The 21,957-nt window shown below is 50.9% G+C and overlaps 2 protein-coding genes across 4 annotated transcripts in view; one reads left to right on the top strand and one right to left on the bottom strand.

The window, feature by feature from the left end:
* The window catches only part of PTH (parathyroid hormone), a 321,523-nt gene extending 309,751 nt beyond the window's left edge, over positions 1–11,772 (bottom strand). The window contains exon 1 of the mRNA XM_063946397.1: positions 11,617–11,772. The gene's annotated coding sequence lies outside the window, so the exon portion shown is untranslated. The remainder of the gene's footprint in view (positions 1–11,616) is intronic.
* Positions 11,773–11,798: 26 nt separating this feature from the next.
* Positions 11,799–21,957, top strand: part of ZDHHC13 (zinc finger DHHC-type palmitoyltransferase 13) — a 102,002-nt gene continuing 91,843 nt past the window's right edge. Inside the window, exons 1-2 of one of the 3 annotated variants that reach the window (XM_063946395.1) lie at positions 11,799–11,907; positions 16,246–16,364. In XM_063946395.1, coding sequence (XP_063802465.1) covers positions 11,896–11,907; positions 16,246–16,364 — 131 coding nt within the window. In that variant the 5' untranslated portion in view covers positions 11,799–11,895. Of the gene's footprint in view, positions 11,908–11,964; positions 12,020–16,001; positions 16,089–16,245; positions 16,365–21,957 lie in introns of those variants that run through there. The other 2 variants (XM_063946394.1, XM_063946393.1) reach the window with 2 other exon arrangements.

The following is a 21,957-nucleotide window of genomic DNA, read 5'->3' as shown; positions in this document are numbered from 1 at the left end:
ACTCCGATCTTCGCACCACGCAACATATTTTCGCCAAATTCGGTGATAATGTTGCACGGTTACTTCCTTCCTTGCTTTAATCAAAGTAGGAATGACTTCTTCCGGCATGCCTTTTTCCTTTAGGATCCGGCGTTCAACCGCCATGCCGTCAAACGCAGCCGCGGTAAGTCTTGAAACAGACAGGGACCCTGCTGAAGCAAGTCCCTCCTTAGAGGTAGAGGCCACGGATCTTCCGTGATCATCTCTTGAAGTTCCGGGTACCAAGTCCTTCTTGGCCAATCCGGAACCACTAGTATCGTCCTTACGCCTCTTTGCCGTATAATTCTCAATACTTTTGGTATGAGAGGCAGAGGAGGAAACACATACACCGACTGGTACACCCAAGGCGTTACCAGCGCGTCCACAGCTATTGCCTGCGGATCTCTTGACCTGGCGCAATACCTGTCCAGTTTTTTGTTGAGGCGAGACGCCATCATGTCCACCATTGGTCTTTCCCAACGGGTTACCAGCAAGTGGAAGACTTCTGGATGAAGTCCCCACTCTCCCGGGTGAAGATCGTGTCTGCTGAGGAAGTCTGCTTCCCAGTTGTCCACTCCCGGGATGAACACTGCTGACAGTGCTATCACATGATTCTCTGCCCAGCGAAGAATCCTTGCAGCTTCTGCCATTGCACTCCTGCTTCTTGTGCCGCCCTGTCTGTTCACATGGGCGACTGCCGTGATGTTGTCCGACTGGATCAACACCGGTTTTCCCTGAAGCAGAGGTTCTGCCTGGCTTAGAGCATTGTATATTGCTCTTAGTTCCAGAATGTTTATGTGAAGAGACGTTTCCAGGCTCGTCCATACTCCCTGGAAGTTTCTTCCTTGTGTGACTGCTCCCCAGCCTCTCAGGCTGGCGTCCGTGGTCACCAGGATCCAATCCTGTATGCCGAATCTGCGGCCCTCCAATAGATGAGCACTCTGCAACCACCACAGAAGAGACACCCTTGTCCTTGGAGACAGGGTTATCCGCCGGTGCATCTGAAGATGCGACCCTGACCATTTGTCCAACAGATCCCTTTGGAAAATTCTTGCGTGGAATCTGCCGAATGGAATTGCTTCGTAAGAAGCCACCATTTTTCCCAGGACTCTTGTGCATTGATGTACAGACACCTTTCCTGGTTTTAGGAGGTTCCTGACAAGCTCGGATAACTCCTTGGCTTTTTCCTCCGGGAGAAAAACCTTTTTCTGAACCGTGTCCAGAATCATCCCTAGGAACAGCAGACGAGTTGTCGGCATTAACTGGGATTTTGGAATAATCAGAATCCACCCGTGCTGTTTTAGCACTTCTTGCGACAGTGCTAATCCCATCTCTAGCTGTTCTCTGGACCTTGCCCTTATTAGGAGATCGTCCAAGTATGGGATAATTAATACGCCTTTTCTTCGAAGAAGAATCATCATCTCGGCCATTACCTTTGTAAAGACCCGAGGTGCCGTGGACAATCCGAACGGCAGCGTCTGAAACTGATAGTGACAGTTTTGTACAACGAACCTGAGGTACCCCTGGTGTGAGGGGTAAATTGGAACGTGGAGATACGCATCCTTGATGTCCAAGGATACCATAAAGTCCCCCTCTTCCAGGTTCGCTATCACTGCTCTGAGTGACTCCATCTTGAACTTGAACTTCTTTATGTACAGGTTCAAGGACTTCAGATTTAGAATAGGCCTTACCGAGCCATCCGGCTTCGGTACCACAAAAAGAGTGGAATAATACCCCTTCCCTTGTTGTAGAAGAGGTACCTTGACTATCACCTGCTGAGAGTACAGCTTGTGAATGGCTTCCAAAACCGTCTCCCTTTCGGAGGGGGACGTTGGTAAAGCAGACTTCAGGAAACGGCGAGGTGGATCTGTCTCTAATTCCAACCTGTACCCCTGAGATATTATCTGCAGGATCCAGGGATCTACCTGCGAGTGAGCCCACTGCGCGCTGTAATTTTTGAGACGACCACCCACCGTCCCCGAGTCCGCTTGAGAAGCCCCAGCGTCATGCTGAGGCTTTTGTAGAAGCCGGGGAAGGCTTCTGTTCCTGGGAAGGAGCTGCCTGTTGCTGTCTCTTCCCTCGACCTCTGCCTCGTGGCAGATATGAATAGCCCTTTGCTCTCTTATTTTTAAAGGAACGAAAGGGCTGCGGTTGAAAAGTCGGTGCCTTTTTCTGTTGGGGAGTGACTTGAGGTAGAAAGGTGGATTTCCCGGCTGTAGCCGTGGCCACCAAATCTGATAGACCGACTCCAAATAACTCCTCCCCTTTATACGGCAAAACTTCCATATGTCGTTTTGAATCCGCATCGCTTGTCCACTGTCGCGTCCATAAAGCTCTTCTGGCCGAAATGGACATAGCACTTACCCGTGATGCCAGTGTGCAGATATCCCTCTGTGCATCACGCATATAAAGAAATGCATCCTTTATTTGTTCTAACGACAGTAAAATATTGTCCCTGTCCAGGGTATCAATATTTTCAATCAGGGACTCTGACCAAACTACCCCAGCACTGCACATCCAGGCAGTCGCTATAGCTGGTCGTAGTATAACACCTGCATGTGTGTATATACTTTTTTGGATATTTTCCATCCTCCTATCTGATGGATCTTTAAGTGCGGCCGTCTCAGGAGAGGGTAACGCCACTTGTTTAGATAAGCGTGTGAGCGCCTTGTCCACCCTAGGAGGTGTTTCCCAGCGCTCCCTAACCTCTGGCGGGAAAGGGTATAATGCCAATAATTTCTTTGAAATTATCAGCTTTTTATCAGGGGCAACCCACGCTTCATTACACACGTCATTTAATTCTTCTGATTCAGGAAAAACTATAGGTAGTTTTTTCACACCCCACATAATACCCTGTTTAGTGGTACCTGTAGTATCAGCTAAATGTAACGCCTCCTTCATTGCCAAAATCATATAACGTGTGGCCCTACTGGAAAATACGGTTGATTCGTCACCGTCACCACTGGAGTCAGTGCCTGTGTCTGGGTCTGTGTCGACCGACTGAGGCAAAGGGCGTTTCACAGCCCCTGACGGTGTTTGAGTCGCCTGGACAGGCACTAATTGATTGTCCGGCCGTCTCATGTCGTCAAACGACTGCTTTAGCGTGTTGACACTATCCCGTAGTTCCATAAATAAAGGCATCCATTCTGGTGTCGACTCCCTAGGGGGTGACATCCTCATATTTGGCAATTGCTCCGCCTCCACACCAATATCGTCCTCATACATGTCGACACACACGTACCGACACACAGCAGACACACAGGGAATGCTCCTAACGAAGACAGGACCCACTAGCCCTTTGGGGAGACAGAGGGAGAGTTTGCCAGCGCACACCAAAAGCGCTATATATAACAGGGATAGCCTTATAAGTAAGTGCTTCCTTATAGCTGCTTTATATATATCAAAATATCGCCATAAATTTGCCCCCCCTCTCTGTTTTACCCTGTTTCTGTAGTGCAGTGCAGGGGAGAGACCTGGGAGCCGTCCTGACCAGCGGAGCTGTGAGAGGAAATGGCGCCGTGTGCTGAGGAGATAGGCCCCGCCCCTTTTCCGGCGGGCTCGTCTCCCGCTATTTAGTGAATCCAGGCAGGGGTTAAATATCTCCATATAGCCTCTGGGGGCTATATGTGAGGTATTTTTAGCCTTTATATAGGTTACATTTGCCTCCCAGGGCGCCCCCCCCCCAGCGCCCTGCACCCTCAGTGACTGCGTGTGAAGTGTGCTGAGAGGAAAATGGCGCACAGCTGCAGTGCTGTGCGCTACCTTTAGAAGACTGCAGGAGTCTTCAGCCGCCGATTCTGGACCTCTTCTGACTTCAGCATCTGTAAGGGGGCCGGCGGCGCGGCTCCGGTGACCATCCAGGCTGTACCTGTGATCGTCCCTCTGGAGCTGATGTCCAGTAGCCAAGAAGCCAATCCATCCTGCACGCAGGTGAGTTCACTTCTTCTCCCCTCAGTCCCTCGTTGCAGTGATCCTGTTGCCAGCAGGACTCACTGTAAAATAAAAAACCTAAGCTAAACTTTTTCTAAGCAGCTCTTTAGGAGAGCCACCTAGATTGCACCCTTCTCGGCCGGGCACAAAAATCTAACTGGAGTCTGGAGGAGGGTCATAGGGGGAGGAGCCAGTGCACACCACCTGATCTGGAAAAGCTTTACTTTTTGTGCCCTGTCTCCTGCGGAGCCGCTATTCCCCATGGTCCTTTCAGGAACCCCAGCATCCACTAGGACGATAGAGAAAAGCATTTTTCCTAGAAGTTAACATTTTCTAAAACATGTAAGACAAGAACCTGGGACAAATATACCTGCCCTCAAACACTATCCCAGTGTTCTTGTCACAATATATATATATATATATATATGGTGGTGGTACGCAGTACCACCTGCCCACCGCTGGCGCCGCAGGGTCTCTGTCCGCAATGAGCATGCAACCCCTGGCAATGAGCAAGAAACCCCTGACAATGAGCAAGAAACACCTGGCAACGAGCAAGAAACCCCTGGCAACGAGCAAGAAACCCCTGGCAACGAGCATGTAGGGCGGTAAGTCCTACTAGAGGCATTTTGTGTGTAAGCGGCACTGCAGGGGGCATTATGTGTGTAAGCGGCACTGCAGGGGGCATTATGTGTGTAAGCGGCACTGCAGAGGGCATTATGTGTGTAAGCGGCACTGCAGAGGGCATTATGTGTGTAAGCGACACTAGTGGGGCATTATGCGTGTAAGCAGCACAGCAGGGGGCATTGTTTATGTAAGTGGCACTACATGGGGGCATTGTGCGTGTAAGCAGCACTACAGGGAGCATTATGCATGTAAGCGGCACTAAAATGCCATGGGGGGAGCGCAAAATGTATAATTACGCCACTCCATGTACAGCGTTACCCAGAAGTGCCGGGAACGCTGGCGCCACCAGGAGAAGATGCATCTTTTGCCATTAAACCCCTGGCAGCAAGTAAATACAAGCCTTTCTGTGGGGCATAATTTATAAGGGGCATTTTTGTGTGTGGGAGATAAAATGGTGTCAGCGGCATAACTGTGTGCGGCATAATATGTAATAGGCATTACGGTGTGTGGTATAATATGTAATAGGCATTACAGTGTATTGCATAATGTGTAATGGGCATTATGGTGTGTGGCATAATGTGTAATAACTTAAGTATTACAGTGTGGCATAATGTGTAATGGGCATTACGGTGTTTGGCATAATGTGTAATAAGCAATACGGTGTGTGGTATAATATGTAATAGGCATTACAGTGTGCGGCATAATGTGTAATGGGCCTTACGGTGTGTGGCATAATGTGCAATGGGCATTACGATGTTTGGCATAATGTGTAATACGATTTACGGTATGTGGCATAATGGGCCTAATTCAGACCTGATCACTGCTGTGCGTTTTCGCACTGCAGCCGATCAGGTCTGAACTGCGCATGCGCAGCAGTGCGCCGGCGCATGCCAGACAGCCGATGGCCATCTCAGCTCAGCAACCGCCTCTGCCTGATTGACAGGCAGAGGCGGTCACTAGGTGGGAGGGGGCGGGCCGGCGGCATTTGGCCATTTTAGTGATGCGGTTCGGGCAACGCAAGCGTGCCCGGACCATGCGGAGCGGGCCACAGTGGCTGCGTGATGTCACTGGGATATAGAGTGTACAGACAAAGGGCCTGATTCATGTTTGTAAGTAAAGCAAAACAGCAAATCCATAAGGCAGTGCAGGTGGGGCAGATGCATACTTGCTTACCCTCCTGGAAGCTGCGGGAGACTCCTGATTTTTTGGGTAGTCCCCTGCAACAACGGAAAAGATCAGGCTGATCTCCCACATACCACCAGCTTCCTAGTGAAGCGGGCAAGATGCTTAGCTAATACAGGGATTCGTGGCTCCGTGTAGAGGGGGCGGGGCTAAATGATGCAAAACTGTGTTATTATAGCCCCGCACCTTCTGCACTGAGCCGTGAATTGCAACATTTTACTGCTAAGGAGGCGGGGCCTAATTGCACAAGTGCCTGGCCCCGCTCCCCAAGCTGACGTCCTCTCAGGCTTGTTCCAGAGAGGAGAAATTAATAGGTCGCAAACATGGGCAGATGTTACATGTGCAGAGAGATTTAGATTTGGGTGGGTTATATTTTTTTCTGTAATGAAGCAAACAGAATCCACATTACATTCTGAGAATTAGGGAACTGTGCATGTTTCTCCTGTTCTGTTGTGTCATTGGGCCTGATCCATAGTCACGCGCTAATGCTCCCGAAGATGCGATTTTTGAGTCAACGGATGTGCATAAATCAGTAACAGCTGCTGGGATTTGTACAGAGACGCACACCGGAGCCCTCGACGCAGAACTGGGGAACATCGACTTCTGAGCAGTGGTGTAACTAGCAATTTTTCTCCCCCAAGCCAAAAAATTCTTCAGGCTCCCCCCCCGCCCCCCCATCCCCCATAATTGGCACTATTAAAGGGACAAAAATGCGCGCGCCGCAAAAAAGGGTGTGTGGCTTTGTTGGAATGGGCGTGGCTTCACATAAAGGGGCGTGGCATTGCAGGAAAAGACTACCTTATACCCCAGTTTTGTAACCTGCACGCCCAGACGTTAGCCCCCACAGGAAAGAAAAATAATCCTGATTCATGCCCCTTACATTATTTGTCATTTTTCCTCCTTATAGTAATGCCCAGTATACATTATGCCACATACTGCAATGGCCCTTAGACATTATGCCACACACAATAATGCACATGACACAATATGCACACACTGTAATGCCCCCGACACATTATGCCACACACCGTAATGCCTGTGACACATTATGACAGGAATCGCAATGCCCGTTATACATTATGCCACACACCGCAATGACCCTGAGACATTATACCACATACCACAATGCCCGTGACATAGTATACAACGCACAGTAATGCCTGACACATACCGCAATGCCCGTTATACCCTATGCCACACACCGCAATGCCCGTTATACATTATGCCACACTGCAATGACCCTGAGACATTATACCACATACCACAATACCCGTGATATAGTATACAACACACCGTAATGCCTGACACATTAGGACACACACCGCAATGTCCGTGATACATTATGCCACACACTGCAATGACCCTGAGACATTATACCACATATCACAATGCCCGTGATATAGTATGCCACACACCGTAATGCCTGACACATACCGCAATGCCGGTTATACCCTATGCCACACTGCAATGCCCCTGAGACATTATACCACATACCACAATGCCCGTGATATAGTATGCCACACACCGTAATGCCTGTGACACATTATGACACACACCGCAATGTCCGTGATACATTATGCCACACACCGTAATGCCCATTACACATTAAGTCCTACAGTAAGGCTTCTAATTACTTTTAAATTACCTGCTCGTTGCCAGGGGTTTCATGCTCTTGGTTCCATGCACGGTGCCAGGGGTTTTCATGCTCAGAGTGTCATGCTCGTTGCCAGGTGTTTCATGCACTGGGTATCATGCTCGTTGCCAGGGGTTTCATGCACTGGGTGTCATGCTCGTTGCTAGGGGGTAGTGCTTGTTGCCAAATATAGCCCCCCCCCATGTGTCAGATACACATATACCCCCCCAGATATTCCCCCACAGTGCCAAATATAGCCCCCCCCCCTCCCCCCAATGTGCCAGGTACACATATATGCCCCCTCAGTGCCCCCCCAGCGCTCCCCCGCTGCTGTAAGGATGGACACGGAGGGCACAGCGCGCCTCTCCTGTGTCCCTCCTGGGTCTCCGGCGGGTCTGTTAAAGGAAGTGCCGGTTTGTGAGCCAATCAGAGCTCACGAACGGCACTTCCTTTATTAGACCCACCGGAGACGCAGGAGGGACACGGGAGAGGCGCGCGCTGTGCCCTCCGTGTCCCTCCTTACAGCAGGGAGGGTTAGTGACAACAGATTGACATGCGGACGCTCGTCCGCATGTCAATCTGCTCTAAATCAGTGGCGGCGCCCCCGCAGCCCCTCGACCCCAAGCCACCGCGAGGGCTGCGGGGGCAGTAGTTACGCCACTGTTCCTGAGTGAGTCTGAGGTCACGCAGAATGGCCGCCGTTACTGAGCCGTGTTTCCTGCATAGAGGATCACAGTTGGTGTCTGATACATGCCCGAAAACGAAGACTGGCCCTCATTCCGAGTTGATCGTAGCTGTGCTAAGTTTAGCACAGCTACGATCCTTAACTCAGACATGCGGGGCACAGGGCTAGTCCGCCTTGCATGTCAGTGCCCCCCCCCCCCCCTGCACAAATACAAAAGCATCGCACAGAGGCAATGCCTTTGTATATGAGGAGTAACTCCCGCCAGCGCAGCTCCTGCGGCTACCCGTCGCTTCAGCTGGCCGCAGCGGCCCGCCCCTCGAACGGTCCGGCCACACCTGCATTGGCCAGACCACTCCCCATAAACGGCGGCTAAACGCCGCCTTTCAGCCCCCTCCTGCCAAGCGACCGCCTCTGTCTCAGAGGCGATCGCTAGGCAACGATGACTGCCATGCGCCCGCATGCGCAGTTCCGACCCGATCGCACGGCTGCGAAGAAGTGCAGCGTGCGATCGGGTCGGAATGACCCAATTGTCGGGTATAAGTCAGTGTTTCCCAAACTCAGGGTTCTGTGTACTAAGTCTTGGAAAAAAATAAAGTGGACGAGATAAAGTACCAGCCAATTAGCTCCCAACTGCCATGTTATAGGATGTGATGTCGATGCGATGTTGTCTGCGAAGGGACCGGACATCGACAATGCATACACACTTGACAATGCAGGGATCGGCAGTGCAACAGGGGCGGCCACGCTGCATTCAACAGCATGGCCCTCGTCTGCAAGGACCTGCATGCATGACTGATGACATCGCAGATGAGTGCGCATCATGCGATATATCGTCTGTACACATACCTCCCAACATGACCGTCTCCAGGAGGGACACAATGCTCTGCTTCTGGACTTTTCACTTAATGTATGATTGCCGGCACCTGTGTTGAACAGGCTAATGGATAAGACAGGTGTTTTAGCACAGGTGATGGCAATCATAAAGTAAGATGGAAGTCCAGGAGCAGAGCATTGTGTCCCTCCTGGAGAGGGTCATGTTGGGAGGTATGTGTACACACTAGGCGATGTCGTTCTGAACTGGCTGATATCGCCCGGATCATACACGATATCGCCTAGTGTGTACTGTACGCACCCTAAAGGGCCCCATACACTAGGACGATAATGCCCGATTTCGGCCCAATATATCGGATGAAATCGGGCATTTTGGAGCATACTTGCTTACCTGACCCTCTCCACGAGGGAGAAAATGCTCTGTTCCTGGACTTTCCTGGTAATGTATGACTGCCATCACCTGTGGTGAAACACCTTTCTTATCAATTAACTAGCTCACCACAGGTGATGGCAATCATACATTACCAGGAAAGTCCAGGAACAGAGCATTTTCTCCCTCATGGAGAGGGTCAGGTAGGCAAGTATGTTTTGGAGGCGTTTCCGATCCGATGCGCGTTCCCATGAGCATCGGATCGGATCCTGTAAGTGTCTCTCATGTGCTGGTAGGTTTTGCATAATGTATAAACCCTTACTACTTGCTGTATAAACACAGTACAGTATATATACACACACACGCACAATACTGTACAAAAGTTTTAGGCAGGTGTGGAATTCATGCTGCAGAGTAAGAACACTTCCAAACATAGAAGTGTTAATAGTTATTTTTACCAATTAACAAAATGCAAAGTGAATGAACAGAAGAGACATCTAATAGGCCCTACACACTGGCCGTTTTTTTGAAAGAGATGAACGATCTCGTTCATAAATGAACGAGAACTCGTTCATATCTTTCAGTGTGGAGACTCCAGCGATGAACGATGTGCGGCCCCGCGCTCGTTCATCGCTGGTCTCCCGTCGGCTGTGCATGCAGGCCAATATGGACGATCTCGTCCATATTTGCCTGCACTTCAATGCAGCCGCATGACGGGGGGAGTGAAGAAACTTCACTCCCCCCGTCACTGCCCCCCTGCCGCCGGGTCGCTCGTCGGCCGTATCCGCCGTCGGGCAGCTCGGCGACGGGTCGGCCAGTGAGTAGGGCACATTAGTCAAATTAATCTTTGGTGTGAGCACCATTGCCTTCAAGACAGCATCAATTCTTCTAGGTACACTTGCACACAGGCAGAAATACAGGTCGGTATTTAACCATCATGCAATATCATCAGAGAGGCAACTGGTTGACTCCAAATGTATTCTGCAGCAGGACAATGACACCAAACATACAGCCAATCTTCAGCGTAAAGAAGAACAAGGAGTCCTGGAAGTGATGATATGGCCCCTAGAGAGCCCTGTTCTCAACATCATGGAGTCTGCCTGGGATTACATGAAGAGACAGAAATATCTGAGCAAGCTACATCCACAGAAGATCTGTGGTTAGATCATACTTACCTACTTTTAATGTCTCCTCTTCCGGAGAAGCCTGGAGAGGAGACGCTGCAGGAGACTTCAAGAGGCGGGACCGGGCTGTGACATCAAGCCCCACCTCCACATCTGGAAAACGCTGTGATTCGCGGGAAGAGGGCGGGGCTAAAATGACACGATTTGCGTCAATATAACCCTTTCCCCACTCCACGGACCTGCGAACTCAGGAGAGTATCTCTCCATCCTGCCCGCATCACTAGGATGCAAGCAGGATGCGGGAGACCTGCCTACTCTTCCGGGGGTGCGGGGGGCTACCCCAAAAAACGGGAGCCTCCCGCAGCTTCCGGGAGAGTAGGCAAGTATGGGTTAGGTCTCTAATACCCCTTTCACATCGCACAAATAACCCGGTATCGACACAGCATATTGCCGTGTCGAAACGGGTCAGTTTGCGATGTGAAAGCACCTTTGCCGAATTAGCCGGTCGCCTGACACGGTAATTCAACCCGGTTAAAAAGAAGGGTTATTACCGGGTTGAATACCGGGTCAGGCGCAGTGTGAATGGGAGCCGTTTCGATGCGACACGGTTCCCATTCACAGCATAGGGAGAGGCGGCGCAGGAGATGAGCTTATCTCCCAGCACCGCCTCCGCCCCAGCTGCTGCTACGCCCTCCCGCTGCTATGGCAACCGACCCGGTATATTGCCGGGTCGGAAAGCCAGCAGAGGAGATCAAATGCCGGATCCCACCTGGTAAGGACACGTTTCTCTTACCGGGTGGGATCCGGCATTTGCGATCTGAAAGCAGCATAAGATGTTTGTAACAACTTCACTGCCGAGTTCCTCCAAAAACTGCGTGCAAGTGTACCTAGAAGAATTGATGCTGTTTTGAAAGCAATGGGGAGTCATACCAAATATTGATTTAATTTAGATACCTCTTCTGTTCATTAACTTTACATTGTGTTAATTGATAAAAATAAACTATTAACACTTCTATGTGTGAAAGCATTCTTATGCTGCAGATTTTTTTCCACACCTGCCTAAGAGTTTTGCACAGTACTGTAAATGCTCTATATATATGGTTTCACCTGTGCTCAGCTGGTAGGTGTTATATACAATATATAGGTACACTCTCAGTACGTGCTGTATACAGACAGCACAATATATACGGCATATAGACATATATACTGTAATACATACATTACATAGACATTCAGGGCTGGGCGTCACCATAGTAACGCACACGTTGCATTTTCCCGCCACACCCGCGTGCTAACTCGCGCCTCCTTCCTGCTCTTACTCTGACACCGCCCCCTGATGATCCCATGCTCGATCCAATTGGCCGCCGTGCGTTGATTGATGAGTCCTGAGGAGGGGTGGAGTTTAGTCGCGCTCCACCAATCACAATGGAGGAGTGTCCCGTAACCAGGAAGTGGCTGCGTGTGGTGACAGAGGGGAGCGGCTGGGTCAGAAGACATCATGAGCTCCCCGGTAAGTGCTCCCCCCTTATTACACCGAGCCCTCCTCTTGCAAGTGTCCCCTCCCTCCCTCCCTCCAATATAGCAGCCCAGTAAGTGTCTCCTCACCCATGTATGTCACCCCGGTAAGTGCTCCCCCCATATCACACCGAGCCCCCTTCCTGCAAGTATCTATCCCCTCCCCCAACATATCACCTTGGGTTTCCTGGTAACTGCTCCCCCCCCCTTATCAAACCGTCCCCCCTCCTGCAAGTGTCTCTTCCATCCCCCAATATATTAACCTAAGTCCCTAGTAAGTGCTCCCATACCCCCCTCTATCATACCGAGCCCCCCTCCTGCAAGTGTCCCCTTTCTCCCCCAAATATATATACCCTTTGCCCCCAGTAAATGCTCCCATACCCCCTCTATCATACAGAGCCCCCCTCCTGCAAGTGTTCCTCCCCCCCCCCAATATATATACCCTAAGCCCCCAGTAAGTGCTCCCATACCCCCCTCTAATCATACAGAGCCCCCCTCCTGCAAGTGTTCCCCCCCCCCACAATATATATATACCCTAAGCCCCCAGTAAGTGCTCCCATGGCCCCCTCTATCATACCGAGCCCCCCTCCTGCAAGTGTTCCTCCCCCCCCCCCCAATATATATACCCTAAGCCCCCAGTAAGTGCTCCCATGGCCCCCTCTATCATACCGAGCCCCCCTCCTGCAAGTGTCCCTTTCCTCCCCCCAATATATTACCCTAAGCCCCCAGTAAGTGCTCCCAAACCCCCTCTATCATACAGAGCCCCCCCTCCTGCAATTGTCCCTTTCCTCCCCCCAATATATATACCCTAAGCCCCCAGTAAGTGCTCCCATACCCCCCTCTATCATACCGAGCCCCCCTCCTGCAAGTGTCCCCTTTCTCCCCCAAATATATTACCCTAAGCCCCCAGTAAGTGCTCCCATACCCCCTCTATCATACAGAGCCCCCCCTCCTGCAAGTGTTCCTCCCCCCCCCCAATATATATACCCTAAGCCTCCAGTAAGTGCTCCCATGGCCCCCTCTATCATACCGAGCCCCCCTCCTGCAAGTGTCCCTTTCCTCCCCCAATATATATATCCTAAGCCCCCAGTAAGTGCTCCCATACCCCCCTTAGCAAACAGTCCGTGTCCCCCCAATATATTACCCTAAGCTCCCAGTAAGTGCTCCCATACCCCCTCTGTCATACCGAGCCCCCCTCCTGCAAGTATCTATTCCCTCCCCCAAAATATCACCCTGGGTTTCCTGGTAAGAGCCCCCCCCCCCCCCTTATCAAACCGTCCCCCCTCCTGCAAGTGTCCCTTCCATCCCCCAATATATTACCCTAAGCCCCCAGTAGGTGCTCTCGTAGCCCCGTCTATCATACTGTCCTCCCCCTCCTGCAAGTGTCCCTTTCCTTCCCCGAATTATCACCTTAAGTCCCCAGTAAGTGCTCCCATAGCCCCCTCTATCATACCGAGCCCCCTCCTTTAAGTGTCCCCTTCCTCCCCCTAATATATCACCCCAGTAAGTTTCTCCTCTACCATGTATGTCACCCGGAGCCCCCCGGTAAGTGTCCCATTTCCCCTCTATGTCCCCCTCGTTCTCTCCCGGTAAGTGTCCCCTCTCCCCTCTATGTCCCCCTGTTTTCTCCCCGTAAATATCCTCTCTCCCCTTTATATCCCCCTGTTGTCTCCCGGTAAGTGTCCCATTTCCCCTCTGTCCCCCTATTCTCTCTTGGTTAGTGTCCCATTTTCCCTCTATGTCCCCCTGTTCTCTCTCGGTTAGTGTCCCATTTTCCCTCTATGTCCCCCTGTTCTCTCTCGGTTAGTGTCCCATTTCCCCTCTGTGTCCCCCTGTTCTCTCCCGGTAAGTGTCCCCTCTTCCCTCTACGTCCCCCTGTTCTCTCCCGGTAAGTGTCCCATTTCCTCTCTATGTCCTCCTGTTCTCTCCCCGTAAGTATCCTCTCTCCCCTCTGTGTCCCCCTGTTCTCTCCCGGTTAGTGTCCCATTTCCTCTCTATGTCCCCCTGTTCTCTCCCGGTTAGTGTCCCATTTCCTCTCTATGTCCCCCCGTTCTCTCCCGGTAAGTGTCCCCTCTCCCCTCTGTCCCCCCGTTCTCTCCCGGTAAGTGTCCCCTCTCTCCTCTGTCCCCCCGTTCTCTCCCGGTATGTGTCCCCTCTATGTCCCCCCGTTCTCTCCCGGTAAGTGTCCCCTCTCCCTCTATGTCCCCCTGTTGTCTCCCGGTAAGTGTCCCATTTCCCCTCTATGTCCCCCTATTCTCTCTTGGTTAGTGTCCCATTTTCCCTCTATGTCCCCCTGTTCTCTCTCGGTTAGTGTCCCATTTCCCCTCTATGTCCCCCTGTTTTCTCCCGGTAAGTGTCCCCTCTTCCCTCTACGCCCCCTGTTCTCTCCCGGTAAGTGTCCCATTTTCCCTCTATGTCCCCCTGTTCTCTCCCGGTAAGTGTCCCATTTCCTCTCTGTCCTCCTGTTCTCTCCCCGTAAGTATCCTCTCTCCCCTCTGTGTCCCCCTGTTCTCTCCCGGTTAGTGTCCCATTTCCTCTCTATGTCCCCCTGTTCTCTCCTGGTTAGTGTCCCATTTTCCCTCTATGTCCCCCCGTTCTCTCCCGGTAAGTGTCCCCTCTCCCCTCTATGTCCCCCCGTTCTCTCCCGGTAAGTGTCCCCTCTCCCCTCTATGTCCCCCCGTTCTCTCCCGGTATGTGTCCCCTCTCCCCTCTATGTCCCCCTGTTGTCTCCCGGTAAGTGTCCCATTTCCCCTCTATGTCCCCCTATTCTCTCTTGGTTAGTGTCCCATTTTCCCTCTATGTCCCCCTGTTCTCTCTCGGTTAGTGTCCCATTTCCTCTCTGTCCCCATGTTCTCTCACCGTAAGTATCCTCTCTCCCCTCTGTGTCCCCCCGTTCTCTCCCGGTAAGTGTCCCCTCTCCCCTCTATGTCCCCCTATTCTCTCTTGGTTAGTGTCCCATTTCCCCTCTATGTCCCCCTGTTTTCTCCCGGTAAGTGTCCCCTCTTCCCTCTACGTCCCCCTGTTCTCTCCCGGTAAGTGTCCCATTTTCCCTCTATGTCCCCCTGTTCTCTCCCGGTAAGTGTCCCATTTCCTCTCTATGTCCTCCTGTTCTCTCCCCGTAAGTATCCTCTCTCCCCTCTGTGTCCCCCTGTTCTCTCCCGGTTAGTGCCCCATTTCCTCTCTATGTCCCCCGTTCTCTCCCGGTTAGTGCCCCATTTCCTCTCTATGTCCCCCGTTCTCTCCCGGTTAGTGCCCCATTTCCTCTCTATGTTCCCCCGTTCTCTCCCGGTTAGTGCCCCATTTCCTCTCTATGTCCCCCGTTCTCTCCCGGTAAGTGTCCCCTCTCCCCTCTATGTCCCCCCGTTCTCTCCCGGTAAGTGTCCCCTCTATGTCCCCCCGTTCTCTCCCGGTAAGTGTCCCCTCTCCCCTCTATATCCCCCTGTTCTCTCCAGGTAAGTGCCGCCTCTCCCCCCTATGTCCCCCTGTTCTTTCCAGTTAAGTGTCCCTCTCAATATACTTTATCACCAGTTGCCCTGTCAGTGATCCCCAGACCGTATCGCCTTAGAATTAGCCCACCAGTAAGTGATGAAACCACAATTTCATTGTATTTGGTGATTTATTAGACACAGATGGGTATGTATGTGGCATCATCATATTACACAGCACTGTACCTGTTGGACTTTACAGTCTAAACTATCTTCCACATAAACCATGTGTGTGTACGTCAGCACCTGTGGTCACATTATTGGGCTCTCGTAGGTGTCATGTGGTCGTGATTCCCGTTACTGGGGTCTGGCTGTAGAATCTGGGTACTCGGGCAGTGAATGAACTGTAGACCCATAAATGGCAATCTCATAGATATCAGGTGGGTCCAAATAAAATTCCGTCCATCTACTTCAATTCAGAATGCAAACGAGTGATACAGACTATAAACCTTTTGTAGAGCTTATTTATTAACAAGCTATCACCCACGGCAACCAATTGGCCATTAAGTATAGTTCGGGTTTACACTAATGAAAGCGAGTGGCGGTTACTACGGTATATTGTTGGTCCTAATTTACCATGTATTATTGTATAATGTAAAGGTAACTTGCCGGGGAGTTCATGCAATACAGTATATTTTCAGCAGCTGATCCGATTGGTGGGAATTTGGGACCCCTAGGTCCTGTGCCTCAGGTGAGACTGCAGTTGGGTTGTATGGCTGACTGGTCGGCCGACCTCGTGTCCTAGTGCCTGCAGATTTGGCCACTACGTGCTCATATTAAACGGCCACGTCACTGTGTGCTGAGACATGTTTATTCTGTCCCTGTACATGTTATATTTTTCTTTACAGTGCAAATTGTCCCATGGGCACAGTCACCAGCACAGCCACCACCATGCGGAAGACAAGGCGGCACCAGGCCAGCAGGTAGTGGAGGATTACAGCAGCTGGGACATTGTGAAAGCCACACAGTAAGTGCAATGTTGGGGAAAATGGAAGTGGCACCTCTGTTAAAGGCCTGTCAGCCTTTTAGTGGGCTGACCCAATACTCTTCAGCTCGTCATGAATAAGTGACATCAGTGAGGTATAATGTGCCTCATGTCTCCAGGGGCTAGTGAACCTCAGGAATATAAGATACGTAGACTGGCCCTCTTTATTAACCGCAAACAATAAATAAACCATCCGACTGCTGAAATATAAATCCAGCTTATTTTCTGAGATTTACAGTTTTTATAATGTAAACATTGGGTAGAGTTGAGGTATATTCAGATTGGACACCAGCTTTGCGTCGACAGCCAGTCCTGTGTCGGCAGCCAGCCAGTGAGCGGCGTTTCAGGCCAGTCGCAGTGTTGATCAGGAATTGAATTTCCCATTTATTTCTCTGACGTCCTAAGTGGATGCTGGGGACTCCGTCAGGACCATGGGGATTAGCGGCTCCGCAGGAGACGGGGCACAAAAGTAAAAGCTTTAGGATCAGGTGGTGTGCACTGGCTCCTCCCCCCATGACCCTCCTCCAAGCCTCAGTTAGATTTTTGTGCCCGGCCGAGAAGGGTGCAATCTAGGTGGCTCTCCTAAAGAGCTGCTTAGAGTAAAAGTTTTGTTAGGTTTTTTATTTTCAGTGAGTCCTGCTGGCAACAGGCTCACTGCATCGAGGGACTTAGGGGAGAGAAGTGAACTCACCTGCGTGCAGGATGGATTGGCTTCTTAGGCTACTGGACACCATTAGCTCCAGAGGGAGTCGGAACACAGGTCTCACCCTGGGGTTCGTCCCGGAGCCGCGCCGCCGACCCCCTTGCAGATGCCGAAAAGTGAAGAGGTCCAGAAACCGGCGGCAGAAGACTTTTCAGTCTTCATAAGGTAGCGCACAGCACTGCAGCTGTGCGCCATTGTTGTCAGCACACTTCATAGCAGCGGTCACTGAGGGTGCAGGGCGCTGGGGGGGGCGCCCTGGGCAGCAATGATAGTACCTTATTCTGGCTAAAAATACATCACATATAGCCCCTGGGGGCTATATGGATGTATTTAACCCCTGCCAGGTCTCAGAAAAACGGGAGAAGAAGCCCGCCGAAAAGGGGGCGGGGCCTATTCTCCTCAGCACACAGCGCCATTTTCCCTCACAGAAATGCTGGTGGGAAGGCTCCCAGGCTCTCCCCTGCACTGCACTACAGAAACAGGGTTAAAACAGAGAGGGGGGGCACTTATTTGGCGATATGACTATATATATTAAAATGCTATAAGGGAAAAACACTTATATAAAGGTTGTCCCTGTATAATTATAGCGTTTTTGGTGTGTGCTGGCAAACTCTCCCTCTGTCTCCCCAAAGGGCTAGTGGGGTCCTGTCCTCTATCAGAGCATTCCCTGTGTGTGTGCTGTGTGTCGGTACGTGTGTGTCGACATGTATGAGGACGATGTTGGTGAGGAGGCGGAGCAATTGCCTGTAATGGTGATGTCACTCTCTAGGGAGTCGACACCGGAATGGATGGCTTATTCAAGGAATTACGTGATAATGTCAACAGAGACGGCCGGCAAACAAAATAGTACCTGTCCAGGCGTCTCAAACACCGTCAGGGGCTTTAAAACGCCCATTTACCTCAGTCGGTCGACACAGACACAGACACGGACACTGATTTCAGTGTCGACGGTGAAGAAACAAACGTATTTTCCTTTAGGGCCACACGTTACTTGTTAAGGGCAATGAAGGAGGTGTTACATATTTCTGATACTACAAGTACCACAAAAAAGGGTATTATGTGGGGTGTGAAAAAACTACCTGTAGTTTTTCCTGAATCAGATAAATTAAATGAAGTGTGTGATGATGCGTGGGTTTCCCCCGATAGAAAATTATTGGCGGTATACCCTTTCCCGCCAGAAGTTAGGGCGCGTTGGGAAACACCCCTTAGGGTGGATAAGGCGCTCACACGCTTATCAAAACAAGTGGCGGTACCGTCTCCAGATAGGGCCGTCCTCAAGGAGCCAACTGATAGGAGGCTGGAAAATATCCTAAGAAGTATATACACACATACTGGTGTTATACTGCGACCAGCGATCGCCTCAGCCTGGATGTGCAGAGCTGGGGTGGCTTGGTCGGATTCCCTGACTAAAAATATTGATACCCTTGACAGGGACAGTATTTTATTGACTATAGAGCATTTAAAGGATGCATTTCTATATATACGAGATGCACAGAGGGATATTTGCACTCTGGCATCAAGAGTAAGTGCGATGTCCATATCTGCCAGAAGATGTTTATGGACACGACAGTGGTCAGGTGATGCAGATTCCAAACGGCACAAAGAAGTATTGCCGTATAAAGGGGAGGAGTTATTTGGGGTCGGTCCATCGGACCTGGTGGCCACGGCAACTGCTGGAAAATCCACCGTTTTTACCCTAAGTCACATCTCTGCAGAAAAAGACATCGTCTTTTCAGCCTCAGTCCTTTCGTCCCCATAAGAGTCATATCTGCCCAGGGATAGAGGAAAGGGAAGAATACTGCAGCAGGCAGCCCATTCCCAGGAACAGAAGCCTCCACCGCTTCTACCAAGTTTCTCAGCATGACGCTGGGGCCGTACAGGACCCCTGGATCCTACAAGTAGGATCCCAGGGGTACAGATTGGAAAGTCGAGACGTTTCCCCCTCGCAGGTTCCTGAAGTCTGCTTTACCAACGTCTCCCTCCGACAGGGAGGCAGTATTGGAAACAATTCACAAGCTGTATTCCCAGCAGGTGATAATCAAAGTACCCCTCCTACAACAAGGAAAGGGGTATTATTCCACACTATGTTGTGGTACTGAAGCCAGAAGGCTCGGTGAGACCTATTCTAAATCTGAAATATTTGAACACTTACAAAGGTTCAAATCAAGATGGAGTCACTCAGAGCAGTGATAGCGAACCAGGAAGAAGGGGACTATAGGGTGTCCCGGGACATCAGGGATACTTACCTCCATGTCCCAATTTGCCCTTCTCACCAAGGGTACCTCAGGTTCGTGGTACAGAACTGTCACTATCAGTTTCAGACGCTGCCGTTTGGATTGTCCACGGCACCCCGGGTCTTTACCAAGGTAATGGCCGAAATGATGATTCTTCTTCAAAGAAAAGGCGTCTTAATTATCCCTTACTTGGACGATCTCCTGATAAGGGCAAGGTCCAGAGAACAGTTGGAGGTCGGAGTAGCACTATCTCAAGTAGTTCTACGACAGCACGGGTGGATTCTAAATATTCCAAAATTGCAGCTGTTTCCGACGACACGTCTGCTGTTCCTAGGGATGATTCTGGACACAGTCCAGAAAAGGGTGTTTCTCCCGGAGGAGAAAGCCAGGGAGTTATCCGAGCTAGTCAGGAACCTCCTAAAACCAGGAAAAGTGTCAGTGCATCATTGCACAAGGGTCCTGGGAAAAATGGTGGCTTCTTACGAAGCGATTCCATTCGGCAGATTTCACGCAAGAACTTTTCAGTGGGATCTGCTGGAAAAATGGTCCGGATCGCATCTTCAGATGCATCAGCGGATAACCCTGTCTCCAAGGACAAGGGTGTCTCTTCTGTGGTGGCTGCAGAGTGCTCATCTACTAAAGGGCCACAGATTCGGCATTCAGGACTGGGTCCTGGTGACCACGGATGCCAGCCTGAAAGGCTGGGGAGCAGTCACACAAGGAAAAAATTTCCAGGGAGTGTGATCAAGTCTGGAGACTTCTCTCCACATAAATATACTGGAGCTAAGAGCAATTACAATGCTCTAAGCTTAGCAAGACCTCTGCTTCAAGGTCAGCCGGTATCGATCCAGTGGGACAACATCACGGCAGTCGCCCACGTAAACAGACTGGGCGGCACAAGAAGCAGGAGGGCAATGGCAGAAACTGCAAGGATTCTTCGCTGGGCGGAAAATCATGTGTTAGCACTGTCAGCAGTGTTCATTCCGGGAGTGGAAAACTGGGAAGCAAACTTCCTCAGCACGACCCCCACCCGGGAGAGTGGGGACTTCATCGGGAAGTCTTCCACATGATTGTGAACCGTTGGGAAAGACCAAAGGTGGACATGATGGCGTCCCGCCTGAACAAAAAACTGGACAGGTATTGCGCCAGGTCAAGAGACCCTCAGGCAATAGCTGTGGACGTTCTGGTAACACCGTGGGTGTACCAGTCGGTGTATGTGTTCCCTCCTCTGCTTCTCATACCTAAGGTACTGAGAATTATAAGACGTAGAGGAGTAAGAACTATACTCGTGGCTCCGGATTGGCCAAGAAGGACTTGGTACCCGGAACTTCAAGAGATGCTCACAGAGGACTCATGGCCTCTGCCGCTAAGAAGGGACTTGCTTCAGCAAGTACCATGTCTGTTCCAAGACTTACCGCGGCTGCGTTTGACGGCATGGCGGTTGAACGCCGGATCCTAAGGGAAAAAGGCATTCCGGAAGAGGTCATTCCTACCCTGGTCAAAGCCAGAAAGGAGGTGACCGCACAACATTATCACCACAGGTGGCGAAAATTTGTTGCGTGGTGGGAGGTCAGGAAGGCCCCACGAAGAAATTTCAACTCGGTCGATTCCTGCATTTCCTGCAAACAGGAGTGTCTATGGGCCTCAAATTGGGGTCCATTAAGGTTCAAATTTCGGCCCTGTCGATTTTCTTCCAGAAAGAATTGGCTTCAGTTCCTGAAGTCCAGAAGTTTGTCAAGGGAGTACTGCATATACAACCCCCTTTTGTGCCTCCAGTGGCACTGTGGGATCTCAACGTAGTTCTGGGATTCCTCAAATCACATTGGTTTAAACCGCTCAAATCTGTGGATTTGAAATATCTCACATGGAAAGTGACCATGATGTTGGCCCTGGCCTCGGCCAGGCGAGTGTCAGAATTGGCGGCTTTGTCTCACAAAAGCCCATATCTGATTGTCCATTCGGACAGGGCAGAGCTGCGGACTCGTCCCCAGTTTCTCCCTAAGGTGGTGTCAGCGTTTCACCTGAACCAGCTTATTGTGGTACCTGCGGCTACTAGGGACTTGGAGGACTCCAAGTTGCTAGATGTTGTCAGGGCCCTGAAAATATAGGTTTCCAGGACGGCTGGAGTCAGGAGAACTGACTTGCTGTTATCCTGTATGCACCCAACAAACTGGGTGCTCTTGCTTCTAAGCAGACGATTGCTAGTTGGATGTGTAGTACAATTCAGCTTGCACATTCTGTGGCAGGCCTGCCACAGCCAAAATATGTAAATGCCCATTCCACAAGGAAGGTGGGCTCATCTTGGGCGGCTGCCCGAGGGGTCTCGGCTTTACAACTTTGCCGAGCTGCTACTTGGTCAGGGGCACACCCTGGCTGAGGAGGACCTGGAGTTCTCTCACTCGGTGCTGCAGAGTCATCCGCACTCTCCCGCCCGTTTGGGAGCTTTGGTATAATCCCCATGGTCCTGACGGAGTCCCCAGCATCCACTTAGGACGTCAGAGAAAATAAGAATTTACTTACCGATAATTCTATTTCTCGTAGTCCGTAGTGGATGCTGGGCGCCCATCCCAAGTGCGGATTGTCTGCAATACTTGTACATAGTTATTGTTCAAAAATCGGGTTATTGTTGTTGTGAGCC

This window comes from Pseudophryne corroboree, chromosome 11 (assembly GCF_028390025.1).
Source record: "Pseudophryne corroboree isolate aPseCor3 chromosome 11, aPseCor3.hap2, whole genome shotgun sequence".
Classification (NCBI taxonomy): domain Eukaryota; kingdom Metazoa; phylum Chordata; class Amphibia; order Anura; family Myobatrachidae; genus Pseudophryne; species Pseudophryne corroboree.
Note: the sequence above shows the minus strand (reverse complement) of the source record. Positions and strands in the feature narration are given on the sequence as shown.